Source organism: Haliotis asinina, chromosome 6, assembly GCF_037392515.1.
Source record: "Haliotis asinina isolate JCU_RB_2024 chromosome 6, JCU_Hal_asi_v2, whole genome shotgun sequence".
NCBI lineage: Eukaryota > Metazoa > Mollusca > Gastropoda > Lepetellida > Haliotidae > Haliotis > Haliotis asinina.
In genome coordinates this window covers 12,399,117-12,422,882 of record NC_090285.1, presented here as the reverse complement: position 1 = coordinate 12,422,882, position 23,766 = coordinate 12,399,117, and the positions used below count along the sequence as shown (strand labels likewise).

At 41.0% G+C, this 23,766-nt stretch overlaps 2 protein-coding genes across 3 annotated transcripts in view; both read left to right on the top strand.

Annotated features, from left to right (window-relative positions):
- Nucleotides 1-11,667, top strand: part of LOC137287625 (uncharacterized) — a 29,847-nt gene extending 18,180 nt beyond the window's left edge. The window contains exons 4-7 of the mRNA XM_067820003.1: nt 1,540-2,523; nt 4,881-5,085; nt 7,095-7,434; nt 7,904-11,667. Of these exons, the coding sequence (XP_067676104.1) occupies nt 1,540-2,523; nt 4,881-5,085; nt 7,095-7,434; nt 7,904-8,128 (1,754 nt within the window). The 3' untranslated portion in view covers nt 8,129-11,667. The remainder of the gene's footprint in view (nt 1-1,539; nt 2,524-4,880; nt 5,086-7,094; nt 7,435-7,903) is intronic.
- Nucleotides 11,668-14,896: 3,229 nt separating this feature from the next.
- On the top strand, nt 14,897-23,442 carry LOC137287535 (deoxyribonuclease-1-like). 2 transcript variants are annotated; one of them, XM_067819885.1, is made up of 9 exons: nt 14,897-14,954; nt 15,764-15,897; nt 17,126-17,208; nt 17,774-17,857; nt 19,409-19,509; nt 20,357-20,469; nt 21,028-21,185; nt 21,975-22,071; nt 23,330-23,442. In XM_067819885.1, the coding sequence occupies exons 2-9, from the start codon at nt 15,766-15,768 to the stop codon at nt 23,381-23,383; spliced, it is 822 nt and encodes a 273-aa protein (XP_067675986.1). In that variant the 5' UTR covers nt 14,897-14,954; nt 15,764-15,765; the 3' UTR covers nt 23,384-23,442. The 2 variants fall into 2 exon arrangements, with proteins under 2 accessions (XP_067675986.1, XP_067675987.1); XM_067819886.1 differs by having other exon boundaries at nt 14,931-15,075.
- The last annotated feature ends 324 nt before the right edge of the window (nt 23,443-23,766 follow it).

The window sequence follows — 23,766 nt, the reverse complement described above, 5'->3', positions numbered from 1 at the left end:
AATTCTGTGACTGAAGTAACATGGTAGTAATTTTCAGTGTGTTTGGTACTGAATTTGTTTCATGACTTTCTAAAAATGTGTTACATGTCTGCGTCACCTCTGTGCAATCTTACAATATGACCTTTGCTTAATTTAATGTATTAAGTAATGAAATTTTGTGTGAAGCCTGAAAAGTTGAAATTCTGACATCAGGAAAAAATTGCAATGCATAATGTGTGGCAGCTTCATGTCTGCACTGACTACATTTCAACAAAAGTGAATTACCTTTCATTAGCTTATGTGAAATGAAAAAGACATGCATTTTGGAAAAGACCACCATTTCTAATTATTTTATCAAGATGTTAAAAATAGGAGCTTTGATGGTGCAGTCATCTATGGTGGCACGTTGGGCTTGCCAGAAACCTATGATACAGTGGGATCAGGCTTTCCTTTCACGATGCAACCTTTACTGAGGTTAACCCTGAATCCCATTCTTTAACATTGCACTAAGGTTACCTTAGTAACTTACATCATCACCTAAGTACTTCGTGAAAGGAGGCCCAGAACTATTGATTGATTGAATATTTCTTGTTCAGCATTTGGTGTTCTGTAAATAACTGAGTCTACCCCAGACAATCCATTGATCAACAGCATGAGCAATGACAATCCAGTGATCTACAGCATGAACATTGGTCTACACAACTGGGGTTAGAACTAAGTCACTGCAGTTTTGTTTCTAATCTTGACAGCTCCCATATTTTCTGGTTTCACCAACATGGTGACAGTGTGTTTCCCTGCAGCTGAAGCAGGTGTGCTGTGATGTAAGTGGAATCCTGTAGAAGCACCATCAGAATACAACAGTTTACTGTGGGTAGAATTTGCTAACATGCCATCACTTACGCTTTGGGTGTAAATATTACAATTTTGACCATTTATTTATGCCATTACACTTTATCTGTTAAAATTACGAAAATCAATAAAGTGGATACAATTTCACAGGGAAGTGTTTTGTAACACGCCAGTGCATGTGTTTAAAAATGGCCGTACACTGACAGGAATTGTATACTGTAAGGATCATACTCATACCAGCTACCTTACAGTATTTTGTGTCACATGACAATTATCAACGTATGGAGCATCATAATGATTGGTTACGTGTATTTCTCTCTAGTATATTTCTTCTGTGAAAACATGTACCATGTCAAAGTAACTGGCAGATGAGTATTACACTTTTGAGTCTAAATTACACTTTTTTATCACCAGTATTACACGTAGGCCCAACAGACGGTTGGCATCTCTGAATTTGTACATAAACTTGGTGGAAAGTGAAATTCATTCTTACCAAACAAGTGATCAGTTGATTTGGTTGACACATGTCATCGTATCCCAACTGCGTAGATGGATGCTCGTGTCATTAGTTTCTGGATTGTCTGATCCAGACTTGATTATTTACAGACTGTTACCATTTAGATGGAATATTGCTGAGTGTTGTATAAAGTAAATTCACTCCCTCAGTCTTACCAAACCTTACTCACATATCTTTCCCTGTCCATGTTTCAGGACCTGATGACAGCCAGATCACAGTAACATTCAGCAATGGCAAGACAGAGAAAGTTGTGGAGGATCTGGCTGTCTGGATCCCTGAGCCCGTGTATGAGCGTCTTGCGCTGGAGCTGAAGATGCCCCGAGATGCCAGAGAGACCCTCCAAAATGAAGAGAACTATCCTCAGGAGACCCTTCCAGGATACCCAGTGTCAGGACCTGTTGCCTATCCTCCCGAATTTCCTCAAGCAAATCCTCTGGTGGTTGACACCGAACCGGTGTTCATGGACCGAGGTCTGTACCGATGTCCTCCTTACGTCCCAACCTACCCGGTGGTGCATCAGGCCCGGACAAAGAAGGCCAAGGCAGCTGTGAAGAGTGAAGACATGGATGCTGTGATTCCTGGAACAAACATGACTAGCAAGGAGCTGCAGGATAAGGTCTCGTCTCAGCTCAGCGAGCTGTCCGATGAGAAGGAGGAAAAGGAGGAGCTGGATGAGAAGGAGATTGAGAAAATAAATCGGAGGAAGAGGTTGCTGAAAAAGCGAGAGAAGCAGTTTGCAAACTCTTGCAGGAAATCGGTCTCGTTTGATGATTCTGTTAAAGAAGCTTATTATCGAAACAACGATGTCCGCTTGGAGGATTTTGATCTTGGTGATGCCGACAGTGGGTATGCAACATCACCAGATTTGAGTGAAGAGAGGGAGAGGCTGGAGAGAAAGAGACAAGAGTGTGAACAAGAGAGATGGCTTCTGAGAAGGGAGAGAGAGGACCTGGAACGAGAACTTCGACTGCGCGAAAGAGACGTTGGTGTCAACACCGACTCCAGCCTGCTGTTTAGGAAGTCTACTCCCGTTGGCAGACGCCCTCCGTGGAGGTATTGGAAGCGGGATCCCAGTCCTGGAAGGAAGAGAGCAAAGTCTCCAGTTACACCTTTCAGAGAGACAGCCTTGCAAGCTCCACTTGAAGCTCGGGATCAGAGGAATGCAGCCATCAACTCAGGTCAGTACAAAGACTCTTTGGTGATGCATGTGGTTGATTGTGAGTAGGGCCCAGTAGCACAAGGCTGTCTTTAGTCAGTGTTCGAAGTAAGTGTTGACCAGATTGAGGTCAACAGCTGTTATTGCATCGGGCTGGCAGATTCATATACTTGCAAGCCCTTGTGGCCTTCATTAAATTATCTGTCTTTTTTTCAACTAGCATCTTTCACTTGATATTTTTCTATACTAATGTTCAGAAATCATCCATGATCTACATGTCTCATATTATCAGTTCATATTCTTACAGTTTCACTTCCTTGTATTTCAGTGCGTTGTGGATAGGAGTGTTGACACAAGTTTTTAACAAATGAAAACCTCTCTGCAACATAGGCTTCGCTAATTGATTTTGTATAAACAGTCTGAAACTGTGTATAAAATGTAGTCTATTCTGTTTTTATTAGTTTGACAAAATGGGCCTGCAGATTCAATTCAGGGCCTGTAGATTTTAAAGCCTGCAGGCCCTGATTGCCAAATGGCAAATTAAAGTATTGCAAACACTGGTCTTAGTACTATTATTGTGCTACATCTCTTTAAACATGGCAGTCATGGAAGTGGTATTAAGCTGAAGTATCATGAAACTGAGGATGTGTGAAGTAAAAGTGAAGGTGTGTGAAGTTGAAGTGGGGGTGTCCCAGGTGAACGAGCAGGTGTATCAATTATAAACCTCTTCAGACGATTTCTCTTTATCTTGTAGGTTCGTTCAAACATGATGAAAACCTTGAATGCATCTTAGTTCGATCAAGTCCCTGGGTACTTGGTAATTACCTCTATTACTTTATGTATAATTTTTTACCAAGTACCTGGGTCTTCACGTGGAAGTCCCTTGGTCTTCACGTGGAAGTCCCTTGGTCTTCCTCAATGTAAAAACTAAAGGTATACACTCATAACAAATGCAATTAAAAACAAAACCAACAGTATTTCTTTTATTTCTCGTTGACCGTGTACAATCAGAAATTGAAATTGAAAGTAATTTTTTCGTCTGGCCAGTTTTCCTTCCTCCTGTGGAGAGACAGTGTCCGGTGTCTCCTCCTCTGTGCAGCTCCCTGTGTCTTCTCTGGCCTTTTTAGTTGTCAGGATATTCGAGAGACCGTACTTCTCTTCATCAGAAGAACGCTTGTAGGTATGGACAGTGGCACTTCTGTGTCCTGAAAGAAAAACTTAACTGTTAAGTATTTTGAAAATGTTCTTACTACTTGAATTATGTAAACCTATTGATAGCAGTTTTGAGTGAGTGAATTATTGTTTAATGCCACTTGGACAATATTTCAGCCATGAGCGTCGACAATTGAAATGAAACATTAAATGATCTCTAAATATAATACTGTAATATGTACTAAATTTGCACTAAACTTATCCTTCCAGTTAGCCAATAAAATTGTCATAGTGAAAGGGAACTTGCCTGTAATTTCGTAGACCTGCTGTTCTTCAACGTTTGCTTGGTAGAGCCTCGTCATTTTCTATTTCAGCAACCGACAGTGTTTCTGTTTGAGTTAGGAAAATTTCGTCTCCCTCCTCTCTCAGTGACATCTTGCCATTGAATGATGGCCGAACGTTCGACTAGGCCACGTGGTTGATGACTCCTGCACGTGCACTCCGTGACTGCACACCCTGTTTACCTCGAGTCGGTTCTCTATAGCACGCCAATACGGAATCGATTCGCTATAACGCTGATTTTCCCGAGTCGTGCTACTTTGCTTATTCACTTATTCATTTTTCACCAGATCGGTTTATAAAACGGATCAAACCCTTCTCCTCGGTTTTGGTAGTGCATGTAAACCTTTGGAGTCGGGAAAAATACCTCGGGCCTTCGGCCCTTGCTATTATCCCTCCTCAGCAGGTTTACATGCGCTACCAAAACCTGAGGTGGAGGCGTGTTTGATCCTACTCATATTGATTCCTACTGTGAATGTGTAAAGTAAAGGCATGAGTGTATCGGTACATGCACTTACAGTTAGAACAAAGGTATCCTGTAGGAACAAACCAGAAGGTAGACATCAATGGATTAAAATAGATAAACAACAGTCCGTGCTAATCAGCAATTTGCTTTGAAGTTCTCAAGGGGGATTCAGAGTTTGAAGTTGTATTTGAGGCAACTCAGATCTTATTGTCAGGCTTGGTTGGTGTCTGTTATTTGGTGTCCAGAGTGAAAGTGTCATCAGAGGTCATCTAGTATCATATTGTCAAGATTCATTTCTTACCTCTTTGGACTCAGGTTTGTCTGGCCCTGGCCTGAGTTTGTTGACAGGTCACAGTTGTATAACTGAAAGTTTTTGTGTCATACAGTAAAGAATTAACAACAAAACATTTTCACCTTCACAGTGGAATGGAGGAGCCCAGTCTTCAAGTATGTGGATCCCCAGGCAAGGGGAGATTACTCTAACTCTGTGGAGCTGCTGTTCAAGATGCCGAAGCCACCTGGCACTAAAACTGGTACTGTCCCTAGGGATGGGGAGGGCGTGGCCAGTTCCCTAGGATACAGGATAATGACTGAGCATGACATTGCAGTAGCCAGGCGGGAATACAGGTAACAATGTCAATGTTTTTGTTGAGACATTTTGTGGTGGTGTAAACAGTACTGTGAGGTTTCATTACTGCAGGTAGAGAAATTGTTTATTTAAAGATGTCAGGTAGTTATGCTAACACCATGGCCTTATCATTACATCACTTCACATCAATTTCCATAAGCATGATTTTGTGAGTCATTGAAATTATACAGTCGAACCCCTTTTATCCGGACACTTTGGTTTCAATTGAATACCATCTGGATATAGCGAGACATCTGGTTAACTGGATCAAACATTCAAATCATTAAAATTAAGTAAAAGCAAATAGTGAACATTTATTCATGTATGTGTATCAGTAAGTCAATAGTCAATAGTAATAACTGAATCATCATAACATATATGTGTACCGATAATACATGAAAGGCAGGTTGTCTCCCTGTGACAATTGTGAAGCTTCAGGTGGTAAGTTAGATTAAAAAATGTAAATCCAATAATTCATAGACGGCGGAATGCAGGTTACCATTTGTCAGGTTGTCTCGGACGTAATCATGGGACGTGTGAAGCTTCAGGTGGTAAGTTAGATAAAAAACGTAAATCCATGACAAGAAGTCACTGTTTTGCCGACTGCATATTCTTTTTAAATTTTAAAGATGCACTTCTTGCCCTGGAAACATATGACATCATATCGAAGTTAAGCAAAACTTGGAAATTAAGTGAAAGCAAAATATTTTCATGTACATATATCAATAAATCATCAGACAACAGCAATAACAACGAATCATAATAACATATAAGTGTACTGATAATATACATGGAAAGTGGAATGCAAGTTACCATTTGTCAGGTTGTCTCAGACGTAATCATGTATCGTATGGAGCTTCAGGTGGTAAGTTAGGTGAAAAACGTAATTCTCTATTTTGCCAATTGTATATTTTTTTTCAGTTTTAAATGTGCTAAAAACATATGTCACATTGCGTCGAACTTATACTGTCTGCTGAAAGTAAACTTCCGGCCAGGATCATATGACTTAGATCATGTGGCAGGCTGTTTTCAACTTGCATCGTGATGGGGGTTGATTTATGAGTGTTATGTTGATGGGGGTTGATTTATGAGTGTTATGTACAGGACAATTACAGTGTAGTTAACCATAATCCTACTTAACATGTGTTTGCGTTACTGCTGAGATGTTCTCACACCCACCAAATCCTAATTAACAATCTGATTGATAGGCGTCCCTAGTGTTTTGATGGGTAATTAATCAGTTCACATCAAATGCCCTCCAAGAGATTAAGAATGAATACACATGGTCCTGCTGTCAGTGGTACTGACATGACATATACACATGCACGTGTGCACAGATCTTTCCATCCGGATAAATGGATAATTTTTCAGTGGAAATCTATGTGAATGGTATGAACATTCTCTGTCCAGGTACGGAAATATGGTGTCCGGTTTAGCGAATACAATTTCTGAACGTAAGTTTCGTTTCACACCAAAATCGTCAGGAAGGTGGGGTTTGCGGATATGCAGGGTCCAAGTAAACAGGGTTTCACTGTGTTAAACCTGATGCACTGTTAATGAATGATGATGTCTCCGTAGTTTGTACCAACAGAATATTACAGTATTTGATGACACACACTTTTATTGTGACATGTGTGCTTTAGGTGTTCATTTTCACACGCTTTGTAGTAGTCAAGATTTGTTTACTATATTGGTTTTATAGTTCTATCCAAATGAGACACCACAGTTTAAGATGGCTGCAACACTCAGATAATTCAGTTCAGCTGAGCCAACTAGTCCTTGATCAACATTTGTTTATGGACAGACAGTTTCTTCAACTTCATTCCTGCTTCTAAATGCCACTTAAAGAAGTTGTTCTTGGTCTATGAACTGCCAGTGGGGCAACTAGTACCATGGGCATTTTTGTATGATCTAATCTGGGATCTAGTCATAGACTTCTAAATGTTCTCTGGGCCTACTTTCTATACATATAGTTGAAAACAGTATCTCATACACACATCATCCTCAGACGCCAGCAAATCATCAAGCGGCGAGATGACTGGCAGAAGCGTATGGCGGAGGAGAACAACATGAAGCTGGCCATGCAGGACCAACACCACCAGCGCATCCTGGAACAGCTGACCCGGGAACGTGACCGCCAGCTGCAGGAACAGCAGATGATAGCCAATCAGCGGGAAGCCAAGAAAAAGATCAGCTTTGAACTGAAACAGAGGATTGAGAAGAACCAGCAGGTTGAGGCAACCCGTGAAGAACAGCGAATTGCGGCTCTCAGGAACAGGCGGGAACACAGGGAGGCTTTGCAGGCACAGCGTCAGAAGCAGCTCGAGGCCGTCAGTCTCAGGAGACAGGTGAGTTGGATTCAGATATCTTGGTTCAGTTACACTGTTCAGTTAGCTCATACTGTACAATTGGAAAGCTTATGACTCTGGCTGACGATAAGCAGAGATCATTTAGATCAATAGTCGTTAACTAGATATGAATCGAATAATGATAAGTGATAATCAGTTGTGAATAACAACTAATGATTTGTGAAGATCTGGGTCAGAGTTGGTCTTCAGTACCTCATGGTTGTCGTAAGATATGGCTAACAGAATGGTGCAGTCAAACTTGCAGATATGGTTGACACGTCATCATATCTCAATTGCATAGGTAAATATTCATGATACTGATCACTGGATAGTCTGATCCACACTCCATCTTTTACAGACCCCACCATAAAGATGGAATATTGCTGAATACAATTCTAGCATGTACAAATATTCTTAATTGTGATGTAGACAACATTCAGTCATGAAGACATTGTAAATTATTTTCCAGCAAATCAAAGTTCAGCGCTGCCAGGCCCGTGCAGATGCTTATGCTGCCCAGCTAGATGAAGAAGAGGCCAAGTCGAATTACCAGATAAAGCAAGCCCAGAGTGCTAAGGCAAATCGAGTCAACCACTTCCGTCATCTCGAGGAGGAGGCCCAGAGATCTAAAGACCTGCGTAAGATTGTCACAGACATGCATCAATCTATGCTGAAATCACAGATATTCCCCTAGGAGGAGGAGGATATCATAGATATCACCCAAAAAGAATGATATCGCAGATATCTCTACAAGGAATATAACAGATACTCCCCTAGAAGAATATTACAGATATGTCCTTAGAAGAATGTCACAGATATACCTGTGGGAGAATGTCACAGATATTTTGCAAGAAGAATTTTATGGATATTCCCGAGAAGAATATCACAGATATTCCCCTATGTCACAGATTTTTTCCTTGAGGAATGACACAGTTATTCTTGTAGAAGAATGTCATAGATATCCCTCCTAAGAAGAATGTCACAGATATTCTGTAGGTGAATGTCACTCATATTTTCCTAGATGAATGTCACTGATATTCCCCTAGAGGAATGAAGTCACAGATATTCCCTGGAACAATAATATCACATACTGTAGGAGCAGTGATGACATATTGGTTATATTTATATGTACATACATTTAACCTTTGCTTTGTTCTCTTCCAACATCATTTGTGTTTAATTGGAATGCTAGAGGCAAGACTGGTATCTTTGCAATGAAATCTTTACCTCAATGAAAATGTATGATATTTTCTCATATCCTTGCCATCGACTGCTTCCATCCTGATGTTGGTTTGAGAAGCAGTGCCACATTTCACAGAGCACCTGTAAGCCAGGGATGTTATAACTTTTCTCGTAGCATTCATACCTCCTACATTACAATATACGAGGTATGAATTCTATGAGGAATGTTACGACTTCCTAGGCTTATGGGAGCTTTGTGAAATGGGGCCTTGGTGATTATCAGATTTATTGAACATGGGACCAGCTGCAGCATTCCATAGAACTGATAAATGGAAATAATATTGCTTTTGCTTTCTGTTCATAAGTAAAAATTATTTTATGGAGGTGATGACCTGCTAGTCCACTGCGTACTTCAGACAAGTGGTTTATGTAACAAGATTTTGGATGAAAACAACTAGTCCTCCCACATTTTCACTAGTCACTGACTAATGGGCTAGTGGCCATGCCGGTCTCTGATTCATGTAGCATACTCCCCTCCTTCACCTAAAATCTAAATGTACGATTTACTGCTGGCTTCCATTATCTGAAATATCAAAAGTCAAAGTTTGGCCTGATTCAAATACAGTCTGTTTTATTTCATTTTATTTTATTGGTAAATATCTTGAGGCAGACTGTTTAGCAAAAATATGTAGATATTTCTTCACACATAAACCTGTTGAAATATATTATAAACTATAAAAAGTTTTCAATACAACAAGTATTTTTCTCTAAGGCAATATGTAAGGGAGAACTGTTTCAGACTGGAAGGATTTAGGAGAGAATTGTGGATAAAAGAAAAATGTGTTACCATAGCAACACACTTGTTATTTGTTTGTTTCCTTTATACTTCTTCTAGACTAGTTATGATCTCAGATATATACTGTTTATAATGTCCTTAAGTGCCTATAGTCTCACTGAAGCCTTAGAATGGTTACTATAGCAACCGAGTTGTACATAATCGTAATCCTGCTTTGTAAGACCTGTTGTTGAATTTGTATAGTGTCTGTTGAGCTTCATATCTTGTTATTTGTGATGAAAGATGTACAATGGATATATTTCCTTGCACCAGTATTATTTGTTATTAGCTATTGAAGAATTGATTTTATAAATTGTTTTGAATAATATATCAATAAGTCCAGACCAATTTTATTTCTTGTTTTACAGATTTTTGTCCCCATAACATCTAAAGGCAGGAGGGGAAAATAACAATAATCACAAGTCAAAGTAAAAACTCACATAAGTTTTTCAAAGACATTGTTTTTAAAGTTCACACTTGCTGGGGAGCATGAAGAACCGATTTCTAACACATATATCGTTAAATAATTCAGTTTAGGGTCTCTGAGAACAAGTACTGATGTTTTTAATCTTCAACATACTGCTTTGGATGTTCAAGCTCTCACTGCCATCTATCTTGACATTAGGATCTTGTTTTTTAGCAGGCAATTTATTTTCTTTCTTACTCTCGAAAAATATGACTGGCGGATCTGTAAAATATGAATAACACTGGTCTGGCTTAACACTAACATGAAAACTATAGTGAGTGTGTTAATTAGACTTTGTTGAAATCGCTCGTTTGAAAGACTGACTGTGCTACAAGTCAACTCAGGTATTGTAAGTAGCAGCTGTTAGTGAGCTAAACACAACCTAACAAACTGGTACTGAAAAACACGTTTTAGTGCTCTCTCCTCAAATAATTATACACAATGCATCTTTTTGGAATTTGCCACTGTTCTTCGTTCTTTGTTTTTTCGAGAAGTGACACTGCACATTGTGTAGGTATAGCATGGACAGCATCCTTCAACCAAAAGGACTCGAACAGGACTGCCAAGTGACTACATGTCCTAAATCTGACTGACAACTGACTACATGCCCTAGATATGACTGACTATTGACTACATGCCCTAAATCTGACTGACTACTGACTACATGCCCTAAATCTGACTGACTACTGACTACATGCCCTAAATCTGACTGACTACTGACTACATGCCCTAAATCTGACTGACTACTGACTACATGTCCTAAATCGGACTGCCTACTGATTACATGTCCTAAATTTGACTGCCTACTGACTACATGTCCTAAATTTGACTGCCTACTGACTGCATGTCCTAAATCGGACTGACTACTGACTACATGCCCTAAATCTGACTGAGTACTGACTACATGCCCTAAATCTGACTGAGTACTGACTACATGTCCTAAATCTGACTGACTACTGACTACATCCTAAATCTGACTGAGTACTGACTACATGTCCTAAATCTGACTGACTACTGACTACATCCTAAATCTGACTGCCTACATGTCCTAAATCTGACTGTTACTGATCATGTCCAGTATCCTATATCCTAATATTAGACCACCCCATCACGACCCTTCACGCATGTTTATTATGTACATATGTACACTCTTTACTCAGGCTTTCTGTTATTTTAGTCAGAGAATATATGGTTTTTGGGTGTGTGTTGCAGTAGTGAAAGTGCTTGTGCAGTCAGATTCTGAAATTATTGTGGAAATATTGACACATGTAAGATGTATTAATCCTTCCTTCCTCACCACCCACAATGGGTTTTACCTCATCAACAGGTCTGTCCACAGTGGGTTTTACCTCATCAACAGGTCTGTCCACAGTGGGTTTTACCTCATCAACAGGTCTGTCCACAATGAAAACATGTCAAGGATGTTTGTGAAACTGAACATGATAATAAATTTCTATATCACTTGTCAGTAGTTTGGCTACATATTTTTCCAGGACAGTGAAACAAGTTGATTGTTTGAAGGTTTCTCAGCTGTGTATTTTCCAGTTTTATGGCTATAGAGTAATTGTGTAGAAAGTGAAAGTCTAATCTGAGTGTCTTTCTTCTCAGAAAGTTAATGCTATACATAACGCTAACCCTCTGTCCATGATTGATATCTCTCTGCTAATTCAACATGACTGTGATACTTATCAAGCTATTACCTTGCTAGTAAATGTGCTTTACATTTATCTGAATAAAATGTTTTCTTTAATATGTTTTTCTTTTTGAGTAGGGTAGGGATGGAGAATGATTGGGGGGGGGGGGGGGGGGGGGAGATAGAATGTCAGAGCATGTACAGTGATACTAGTGGCTAGTGTACGAGTGAGTGAATGATTCTCATGTGTCACCTGGTTGTCCCAGTTGTCAGTGAGGCAGCAACTGATTGTGCAGAATTGTTTCCCTTGGATATGCCATGTACCCGTGACCATGCCTTCAGATCCTAATCCCGCAAATATGTCAACACCGTACCCTATTTGCTGGTTTAAAGAAGATTGTGAACATATGAGACCTGCATCACCTGTAAGTGTTCAAGATCTGCATCACCTTTAAATGTCTGATATCTGCATCACCTGTAAATGCCTGATATCTGCGTCACCTCTACATGTTAATATTAGATCTGCATCATATGTGAATGCCTGATACCTGCATCACCTCCATGTGTTATAGATCTGCATCACCTGTAAATGTGAGACCTGCATCACTTGTAATTATGTGAGACCTGCATCACCTGTAAATGTCCGAGATCCACATCACCTGTAAATGTGAGACCTGCATCATCTGTAAATGTCTGAGACCTGCATCAGCTGTAAATGTTATAGATCTGCATCACCTGTCAATGTCTCAGACCCACATCACCTGTAAATGTTATAGATCTGCATCACCTGTCAATGTCTCAGACCTGCATCACTCATAGATGTCTAAAACCTGCATCACTTGTAATTGTCTGAGATATGCATCACCTGTAAATGCCTGAGCTCTTCATTACCTGTAAATGTGGGAGACCTGCATCACCTCACGCCCACATTAAACTGATAGGCTGTGAAATAACTGGAATACTCTTCAAAACTGAGTAATTATGATAGGATATTTCTATAGCACACATATCCATGTTAAAGGCGCTGGTATATTTTCCCATAGATCATTGGGTGTCAATCTCGAAGGGCACATTGTATTATCAATATCAATTCCCTGGGGATCTCACCACTCGTGCAGCCACTAGGCACCACCGAGGTAATGTGGCTGCTAGCTGCTGCACCGGCGGCAACACACCTTCACGTGGCCACCAACTGGTCATATACCACTGTGGTTTCTTTTAAGAGCGCAGGTTTGTGTACCGTACACTACGGTCTGTGACAACACTGAAAGTGAGCGAGTTTAGTTTTACTTCTCACTCACCAATATTGCAGTTATATGGCGGCGGTCTGTACATAATCGAGTCTGGACCATAAAATCTAGCGGTCAACAGCATGACCATCGATCTGCACAACTGGGAGCCGATGACATCTGTCAAAGAGTCAGTGAGTCTGACCACACCCGTTTGTCGCCTCTTACGACAAGCATAGACAACGCTGAAAGAGTCTGCACACAAAGCTGACTTAAAGGTTTTTTACACCCGTTTACCAGAGGGCTAGATCCCTTCACCCCAAGCTCTCTGGATCACAGGCCTGGCGCTTTAGACAGCTTGTCTATAACGTCACTTGTTAAATCCAACCTGCTCAATCACATAGCTGGTGCTATAGAATAGGTTACAGTTTTTGAATAAAGACCGTTGTACATGCAACGGTTGCCTTGAATGGATGAAGAAAACACCTAAAGAGAAACATAAAGCTTTATGGATTACAACTTCTTGTTTATTACGTTGAGCGACGTTTCGATGTAGATCCTTACATCGTTTTCAAGCTAAGTGTGAATACAACCAAATAATGAGAAGCTTATATACAAGGTATGTTGTGACAAACAGCGGATTAACATTAACAGCAGTATGCGATAGAGTAAACAAGTGGTACATAATTGGAGGAGGTCAGTAGGGAGCTAAAACATAATAAACAAGAAGTTGTAATCCATAAAGGTGTATGTTTCATTTTTGACTCACCAACTACAAGAATGCATATTAAAGAAGATGAAGACACCTCATGTATGGGAATACATTACTTAGGAATAATAATTGTGAATATTAGACATTCCTCAAAATCTCAGACACAAACTCAAATCTGATGACATAGCAAATACCCTGTTTTTCGACTGGTGATTCTTCAGACCTCTGAGACAGGAATTGTTCGTGAAAGGGTTATCGCAAAGAAGATATATCAGTCACTCTTGTGAAATCCTAATTTGAGAAAGGATTTGAGTAATGTTAAGTGACTAGGTTGACTGTGCTTCGTTATGACATCAATCACTGGATTATCGGGTTCTAACTGGAGTGGGGCGGTGGGATGGCCTAGTGGTTAAAGCGTTCGCTCGTCACACCGAAGACCCGGGTTCAATTCCCCACATGGGTACAATGTGTGAAACCCATTTTCTGGTGTCCCCCGCCGTGATATTGCTGGAATATTGCTAAAAGCGACGTAAAACTAAACTCACTCACTCACTCACTCTAACTGGAGTAACCCTGTAATGTTTCGTGTCAACGTTTGTGTCCAGATTGAAACTCGCGGTTAAACTGGGTTTCCTAATTGGCCAAATATCCCCAAATGAGGGCAAAACCATTATGCCAAGTATTAAGCAATTATAAAAATGTGAACAATTTACGATATTTTGCCATGAAACAGTGGAAACGTTGGATGGTAAGACGTCTTAAAATGTGCCGAAAAGAAAAACTATGCATATATTTTCGTTATCAGTCACAATTAGGAATAGATAAATAAAAAAAAGAGAAAAACTATGCATATATTTTCGTTATCAGTCACAATTAGGAATGGATAAATAAAAAAAAGAGAAAAACTATGCATATATTTTCGTTATCAGTCACAATCAGGAATGGATGAATCCGAAATGGAGAGCCTCTGTGCTTGTGACTGGATTACTCCTCAACGCCACATTAAACCGAGCTCACTAACTCACTCTAAGAACCCACCCCTTTCCTCTGTCCTCTAACGTTAAGGCAGAAACGTTGTGATACAAGTGCACTGTGATGGCCCAGTGGCTAAAGCGTTCGCTTGTCACCGAAGGCTGGTTTGAATCTCCACATGGGTACTAAAGTTGAAATCCATATCTGGTTTTCTATGGGGTTATGCAGCTGGAAATCGGTAAAAGCGGTACAGAACTCGCTGACTCACATAGCCTAACAGGCGTCGCCTGTCAACGCGGACACAAATAACATACTATAACATGGGACTTTAAACAAAACTTCTTGCTGGCTCGTGTTGAAATCATTGATTCACTCACAGCACACTCATGTCCATCAGGATATCAATACCTTCCTCTGAAGGTCAAGATAAGATAAGACAAGCCTGGTAATTTTGACCTGAAAACAGTAGGAACAAGGTGCCCTAGTCACAGGTAATCCCAATGTCTCACAGTGCAATATAATTTCATTTTGTAGGTATCATACCTTGCCTTTTGTACCTGTCAGAAAAGGGAGACTTTCATCTGAGTATAGACCCTTTCATATTGACGGTGGGTAAGTTTACTTATAATGCGAGGCAGAATTATTAATGTTATTAAAACACCTTGTTGTTCTAGGCATATTATTATTTCATATTTCACGTGAACTTCAGTACATGGGGCGGTGGGGCAGCCTAGTGGTTAAAGCGTTGGCACGTCACGCAGAAGGCCCGGGTTCGTATCCCCCTTGGGAACAACGTATGGAGCAATATCATTTCTGGTGTTCCCCACCGCGATGTTGCTGGCACATTTACTAGAAAGCGGCATAAAATCAAACTCACTGTTATTTGAAACATGATTTTATTTGAGCCAATATTATCGTCGTTAATCAGCGATTCACGTCAAACAATCTTTTTGAAGCCACATTGTATTTCGGGGCATTTGGCCTGATCAACCGATTCGTTATTATTGATTAAACATGAGGAAGGTTTGTCCAACTCATTTAGAAATAGAATAAGCAAAGTGTTAATTCTGTCTTTACTGGAAATGTCCTTAGTGTTTCTGAGTGAGTGAGGCCATTGCTGGAGTCACCGCAGTGATATTGCTGTAAAATTGCCAAAAACGTCGTGAAACTAAACTCGCTCACTCACTCACTTCAAGCTTTAATCCAGAAATGGCATCGAACCCGGGGATTCGGTAAGCCGAGTAACTGCTTCCGTCATTTGGCTATCCCACCCAATAATTTACCACAACGTGTTTTGCAGTTATGAAGATCATCACGTGTGTGCTGTTGGGCTTGTCGGTGGCTGAAGCTCTCAACGTCGCCGCATTTAACATCAAGAGGCTAAGCGAGAACACCCTAAGGAGTCACGCGGGCAGACTGCAGAGTCTCACAAAGGTAAGAGAAAGGTTAAAACTGAAACTTAGTGAAGAGACTGGAGTCGTAGCGTACCTGCCATTAGGCACTTAGCCACGTGCCTGCACATATTCTTTTTGGCATTTCTTTTTACATATGGTATGCTATGGGTATATCAGTTTCGAGAGTGGTCTCCCTTCGTATGAAAGGTGGATAACTCTCATTCCACTTTGATGCCAGCATGTTGTCTAGCACTTCAAAACAAATCGTAATACAGACTTTCTTCTCTTACTGATCTACAAAATTGTCATTTGTTGAAATTATGTTTATTTATACAGTAATCAGAATTGCATTCCCCAAATCATCATAGATGTCCTGGGAGTAGGTTCCAGCAATTTTCAATTAATTCACAGTGGGGACACCACACATGCAATGGGGCAGGCAAGGTAACAATACGTACAATTTGATATTTAACGTCGTTTTGTATGACCCGCACGTGGAATCGAACCACCAGCTTTATGCTCCCGTTCTGTTCCATGTAATACCCGTGAGGATCCGGGTTAGAATTGATCTTCCATACCCCATGCTTGACCTAGGATGCCACTAACGGGATTGTGGGTCAGACTGGCTGATTTGGCTCACACATGTCATCGTGTCCCAGTTGCGTAGATCGATGCTCATGATGTTGTCCACACTCTATGATTTTCAGAACGCCGCCATGTAGCTATAATATTGCTTAGTGCTGCGTCAGACAACAAACAAACTATACCAACTATGAGAGTGAGTGAGTCAGTGGACTTTAGCCTGCTTCCTTGTCCACTGAACATGTTGGGCTGCATACAAATATATATGTTCATTGGGCACGTTTTTTCAAAAGTGACGAGGGTGGTAGGGCTTTACTTTTTTATAGAAAAACTGGTGACGAGGGAGGGACGCATTTTGATATTTGTTCTCTCTGAAATACAGATTGGGAAGTTTAGTACGTGTTAATTAGCTGTAGGTTCAGTCACACTCGTTCTTACAGACACTGATTCAAATAGTGGACAAATGGATGACCGGGACGCGGCCAAGTCAAAATTATTATTTTTTTAAATAGCAATAGAAAACTGTTGAGTACGCGCACAAGTAACAGTGACGCGCCGTTGCCCGAGAAACATTTCACTTTTTAAATTTATTATATCTAATGAAAAAAACAAGGGTGGCAAATGAACATGTTACGTTCGACGGTTGTGTCAGTCAATACGCAGCAAAAATCTCGGTTTTTTTCCAGATATTGAGTCGCTATGACATCATAAGTGTCGAGGAGGTTATGGACGAATACGGTCTCGCCGATGTTGTCAGGTCAATGAACAGGTATGCTCATTTTTCTGTAACATTAACTTTCATCAAAGTTCCTAACATAGAGTTCCCGAAAATACAGGCATCGGTGTTTCTACACCGAAACGTCTTGCGGCGTCTTCAGTTCAACCGAAGTTATTGCTCATTTATGTATTTATTTATAAAATGCATCGTGTAGTTTTATTTGTAGTTTAGTTTGTCTGGTGTCCCGGATGAAGTGATGTGAGCTCATGTGTAGGTGACTTACGTCGAACAGTGAAAGACACCATTTAACGTTCCATGCAGGTCGCAAAAGTACTTTAAGTGCCCACGGTCCCTAGTACCCACCTATAGTTGCTGGCAATTTATATCTCATTTTTCAGTGTGTTGTTGATTATTAATTTATTCTTTTAAATGCTGTCAGCTAGTTCTAAATAATACCTGCAGTTCGACTGTTCATCGATGACAGATTTCTTATTCCTAATACGTTCAGTATTTATACTAAAATTCTCGTCACGATATGGTTGACATATTGCCGATGTGACGTTGAATTTTTAACTCACCCACTCTTGAAATGCATGTACCACGTGCGTGTGTTCAGCAATGGAGGGGGCCCCTACGCCATGATAAAGAGCGCGAAGACTGGGAGGACATCGTACAAGGAGTATTACGCCTTCGTATACAGGTAAGACCTACCAGCGGTTGACTTACTTCACTGCTTGCGGCCAAAAGCACAACATGTGTAAAACAAATAGAGAAAAACATGCATTTTACAATTTTACGTCAAATTATAAAAATACAAAGAAATGTTCTGAAATGCTAAGAAGACTAGATGATAACGGGGATGATAACTACGTTTAAAAAGTGAGAATGTTTAAATATTATTTAGATACGATTTCGGTGATGGAAAACACATGACGTTTTTAGCAAGAAATGTTTTCTAGAGAGTTTTGAACGGCGTTGCAAGGGCATTTATTACCAAGAATAGTATCAGTACACAGCTTTTTTTTCCAAATCACCGACGTTCTGTCCAATTATGCTTTGTGCTCCCATACCAGAGATATCGCGAAATATATTCGACATTCGAAATAGTTCGAAACAAACGTTGTTATCACGGTAAAAGGACTGAAGCACCAGTAGACTATCGTATCGACATTATTGTTTTTTATTATAATGTCAATTTCATATGCCCAGTTTAATCTCTACTCGAGCTCAATTTCTATCAGTAACTTGTAATAACAAACCCGTGAAGATCCCGGTTAGAACAGATCTTCAGTAACGCCTGCTTGTCGTTAGAGGCGATGTCATGCTCTTTTTCTGATTGCTTAGATCGATGCTAATGATGTTGATCACTGGAATGTCTGGTCCAGACACGACTATTTACAGACCTCCACCATATAGTTGTTTTAGCGGCGTTAAACTCAATTACATTCACTGGCGTTGCGTTTCAACTAACAAGAATTTGTTTTCATCAGCTTAGTTGTGGAAGTATGTATTGCGAGAAACTGAAAATACATGAAAAATGTGAGACGAATGGTTCGGTTGACATACAGTTCAATGTGCAGAGGGCGGTTTGGTAGCCCGGTGCCTAAAGCGTTCGCTTTAGTGGTTAAGTGCTCCTGTGTGATACTGATATGGCGTTTCATGATCTCACCACACATTACAGACCGGACCAACACCCAGTGACACCCTGGGCCACACTTCTTTGTGCTCAATGGTTAACGTAATGTCACTCACTCACTCACTCACTCACTCACTCGAAGCGCCCTGGATCACGCCAGAAATCTATGATCCTGAGTTCGAACCTGGTTGCGCCTTGATGTATTTATAGGTTTGTCAGGGTCATACCTGTGCTCTTTGGTGGTAAACAACGGACACCTGCAGTGACTTCAGATTTTCTCCATACAGTGAAGTTGCATATAACTTGACAAAACTGTTACATCGACCTTAATCTCAGCTCACCATCACTCTGTTTTAACTAAAAGAAACATGTCTGCACCTTCATTTTTCATTTCTTGTTGCTGCCTTTAAGGAGCGAGTGAGTGAGTACGATTTTACGCCGCTTTTAGCAATATTTCATCAATATCACGGCGGGGGACACCATTAATGGGTTTCACTCATTGTACCGGGTCCGAACCCGTGTCTTGGGAGTGACGAGCGAACCTCAGACCGCTAGGCTACCTTACCGCCCCGCTCTTTATGACGATGTGCTTATTGTTTTGTAATTTTTCACCAGGACAGACAAGGTTCAGATCCGCGGGACCTACCAATACAACGACGTGCACGACTGGTTCGAGAGGGAGCCATTCTCCGCGTTGTTCCATGCGCCGTCATCTCGTAAGCGTTCCCTCAAAACGTGACGTCACATTAGTAATACGCTAAACGGATATCGATAGGCTCTGGCATGACGTCAAAAAGGCGTGCAAGCATAATCTTACTGCGTCAGTGTTTCCTACTGAATTCGTTTATGGTCACAAATTTACCAAGTTTAAGTTTTGATAAATCGGACAGAAATATGTTAGCCGTACCAAAAAAACCCCAACCAAATCCTTTACACCTGATTCTAATCACGATTTCTAAATGGCTCGAACAATCACAGGTACCTGTGTAAACAACTTTGAAAATCACCGTTTGAGATAAAGAGTCCCTTCGAATATTTATTATTCGTTCATGACAATCATAGGCAAATCACACTCGTTGAAACAATATATAACTTATCAATGAATTGTAATCAGGAAAGTAGTCCGCCAACTTGACCTGAGGTCATCACCATGGAGTAGCCAATCACGGGATTAGACATCGATCTCTCACATATGTGTGATACCAGTTTCTTCACATGGGTTTCTCACTGGTGTGTAAAAACAACACACGAGGTCTCATTACATACGAGTTATACGAAACGAGTGTCCTTCCTATGGTACAAAGTATTTGCTTTCGCTCTGTTAAATACCACAGGGAGGACACTCGTTTCGTAAGATTCGTATGTAATAAGACTTCGTGTAGTATCCTCTCTGTATCACGGCAGGGGACACCAGAATTGGGCTTCACACATTGTATATGTACCCATGTGGGGAATGGAACCCAGGTCTTCAGTGTTACACGTGATCCACTAGGCTACCCCGGCGGCTACCCCACCGTCCCTGCAAATGCATGGTCCTGATGGATTTCCGTACTTTCCTCACAGAACTATCTGACTTTGTGATCGCTGCATGTCATCTGAAGCCGGATCAGGCGAACCCCGAGATTGGCCACCTCGTGGACGTCTACACCGACATATCCAGGCACTACAATAACAAGGTTGACAGCACTGCTTACGTCAAACTCTCCGTAGGGCGATTTATAAGCAAAGCATTTCGAGAAAACTCGAGTCGAGATAAACATAACCTTTGTAAAGTCCAGAACTGACAGTTGGATATGTTTCTTGGTATTAGTGAGTGAGTGAGTGAGTTTAGTTTTTCACAGCTTTTGGCAACATTCCAACAATATCACTGTGTCGGACACCAGAAATGGGTTTCACACGTTGTACCCACATGAGGAATCGAACCCGAGCCTTGGGCGTGACCAGTGAACGCTTTAACCACTAGGCCATCCCACCACATATTTCTTGGTATGAAAACAGCATACAAATGAGATATGGTTTTATTGTTTTTATCTTCGGGAGCATGAAAAAATTCGTTGGTTTAAGCAATAACCCCAGACGAGGGCTTCTCATGTACTCATGTTTGGAGTCGATCCCAGGTTCAAAGCAAGCGAACTCTTACACCTCTAAACGATTGTAAATGGGGAGCTATGACTCTGTCGGAGCTTTCTCTTAGTGATGAAGTGGTTTGACACCTGCGCATCTTTTGTTCCCAGAATGTGATGTTCGACGGCGACTTTAACGCCGACTGCAGCTACTTGTCATCGACGGCCCTGCTGCACAACCCTCTCTACAAGGACCACAGGTTCCAGTGGCTACTATCCAGTGCTGTAGATACAACCGCTAGTCACCACACCAACTGTGCTTATGATAGGTAGGCGGTATACAGATTGTGCTTATGATAGGTAGGCAGTGTTTCAACTGTGCGTATAATAGATAGGCGATGCACAAGCTGTGCTTATGATAGGTAGGCGGTAACACCAACTGTGCGAATGATAGGTAGGCGGTTCACCATCTGTGTTTATGATAGGTATGCGGTATACCAATTGTGCTTATGACAGGTAGGCGGTAACAACAATTATGCTTAAGATAAATAGGCTGTAATACCAACTGTGCTTATGATATGTAATTGCTACACCAACTGTGATTATAATAGGTAGGCAGTATACCAACTGTGATTATAATAGGTAGGCAGTATACCAACTGTGATTATAATAGGTAGGCAGTATACCAACTGTGATTATAATAGGTAGGCAGTATACCAACTGTGCTTATGATAGGTAGGCGATACACCATTTGTGCTTATGAAGGACAGACATACTCTTAATGAGCTTATATTGGATAGGCGACACAGCAAACGTGTTAGTTAGGCGGGGCACCGAATATGCTAATGGTGGATGGTCGGTAATGTGAACGTTGGACAGGAGGACATCAATGCTTACGATAGACAGGCAGTGCTCATGACAGGCTGAAATTAAGCAGGGAGTACCATATTAAACAACCAGAGCTTACATCTCATCGTTTCTGGCGGTAAAAGCGCGGTATAATTTATATTCACAAGTACTTTGTTGAACAGTAACATATCATCGAAATGAAACATATTTCCAATCACTTAATCCCATGTGCCACCATGTCTTTGGGCGAGTGAGGGTCTTCTGTCCAGGTTCGTGGTTGCCGGGTCAGCGTTCCAGGCGGCCGTCGTTCCAGGGAGCGCCACCGTGTACAACTTTGAAACAGCCCTCCATCTTACATTTACTCAGGTAATACTGCAATAAAGTTTTCGACTTATTTAACAATAATATTCTGTTCCTGAAAATACTGGAAGAAAATCAGGTAATATTGATGTTTTGCATATTTTTTATTCATTTCCCAGCCCTGACTTAACAACTATCAAACGTACCTCTCATCCTAAAATATTAGCCAGGACCTCGTTGGGTTTAACTTCAAGGTAGTTATGATGTCAGCTTAAATGCATTTATTTCCAAAAAACTTCGATCTTATGTACAAAATGGCTATCCAAAATGACGACTACTTTCTTCATAGCTCCGATGCTATTAACAGTTTTCATTGCACCCCATTGAGTTTTGAAGTCGGGAAAAATACATTCAGAAAAGCGCCTTTCTGAAAAAGGGCTACGGAGCTTATCGATAATGAAGTCAGTCACCGATCGGCATAAAACTTCTGATATGCGATCATGGTCTGAAAATGATTTGATATACCAAAATGACAAGACTAGTCAGGCTTAGTAACATTACGAATAGGCCATCTAAGGGGTCTCAGTTTCGGTTTCTTACGAAAGAGGATAAATCGGCAAAGCATCCCGTGTTGCGCCCTGGCCAGTCACAAATATTATTGCCAAAGTAAAGAATGCTATCTGTATTCTGGTGGGTCCAGTGCAGTGGGCAGTTAATATTTCACATGCATGTGTTGACGGTTCCTACATGTCAATATGCTGATAGTTTTACACGCTATCGAGGTTCGTAACTCCCACGCAGCAACAATGACTTACGACTATAGTAGGGTTACGAACACTAAGTGCAAAGCAAACTGTAGCACGCATGTAGGAAGAGTGGCGATTTTTCTCTTTTCTACGCGACCTATTTGCCCTACAGTTTGCCTATACACAAAGCGTTCGCAAGGCTATGACAGTTTTTGCTGTGGCACCTTAGCGATCGCTCTACAACCGGAAGACCTTACACAAACAAAAAAAACCCCCCAAAACCCCAACAATATCGGATTTATTTCGGAAAGGTCAAAAGATGAATGCCATACGCTAAAAATGATATCCAGCTTTCATCAACATTTCCTAGGAATACTGGGGTAGTCGCACTCGTTAGTCAGACCGAGGGCTCAAGTTGGATAACTATCAAGCGTACTATGTGTGAACAACACTGTTAGTGTCCTAACTAGAACAGTCTTTTTGGGGCGGTGGAGTAGCCTAGTGGGTCATGTTGCTGGAATATTGCTGAAAGCAGCTGAAAAACAAACTCACTCACTCACATGTATATTTTGTTTCAGGCATGGGACGTCAGCGATCATTACCCCATTGAGATGAAGCTAAAATCAGCTTGAGCAAGGATATCGTGTGACCAGGTTTTCTACAAATGAAATAAAAAACTTCACCTTCTTAACAGCCTATACACAGATTTATACATAGCTTGGTGCAGCTCAAGCCGTTGAGACCTTTGTAACCCTTGCCTGTCGGTTCATATAGGTATTGGGTGGCCAGGTTGTGTGAAGTTAGGTTGGGCTCGGAGAGTCCTTGCATGGGTGTTTGGCAACTTGACTGCAGACAGTTTCTAAGGCGTCAGTCCTGTCCCGCAAAGAAGCACATGTGACAGTGGGTGTCACCTTAGGCAAGTGTTGTTCATGAATTGCCTTCACCCAGCAGTGAATGGGTACACGTTGGGATACCTATAACCTTCTAGCGACAAATAGGCAGCTTGGGGTTTCCG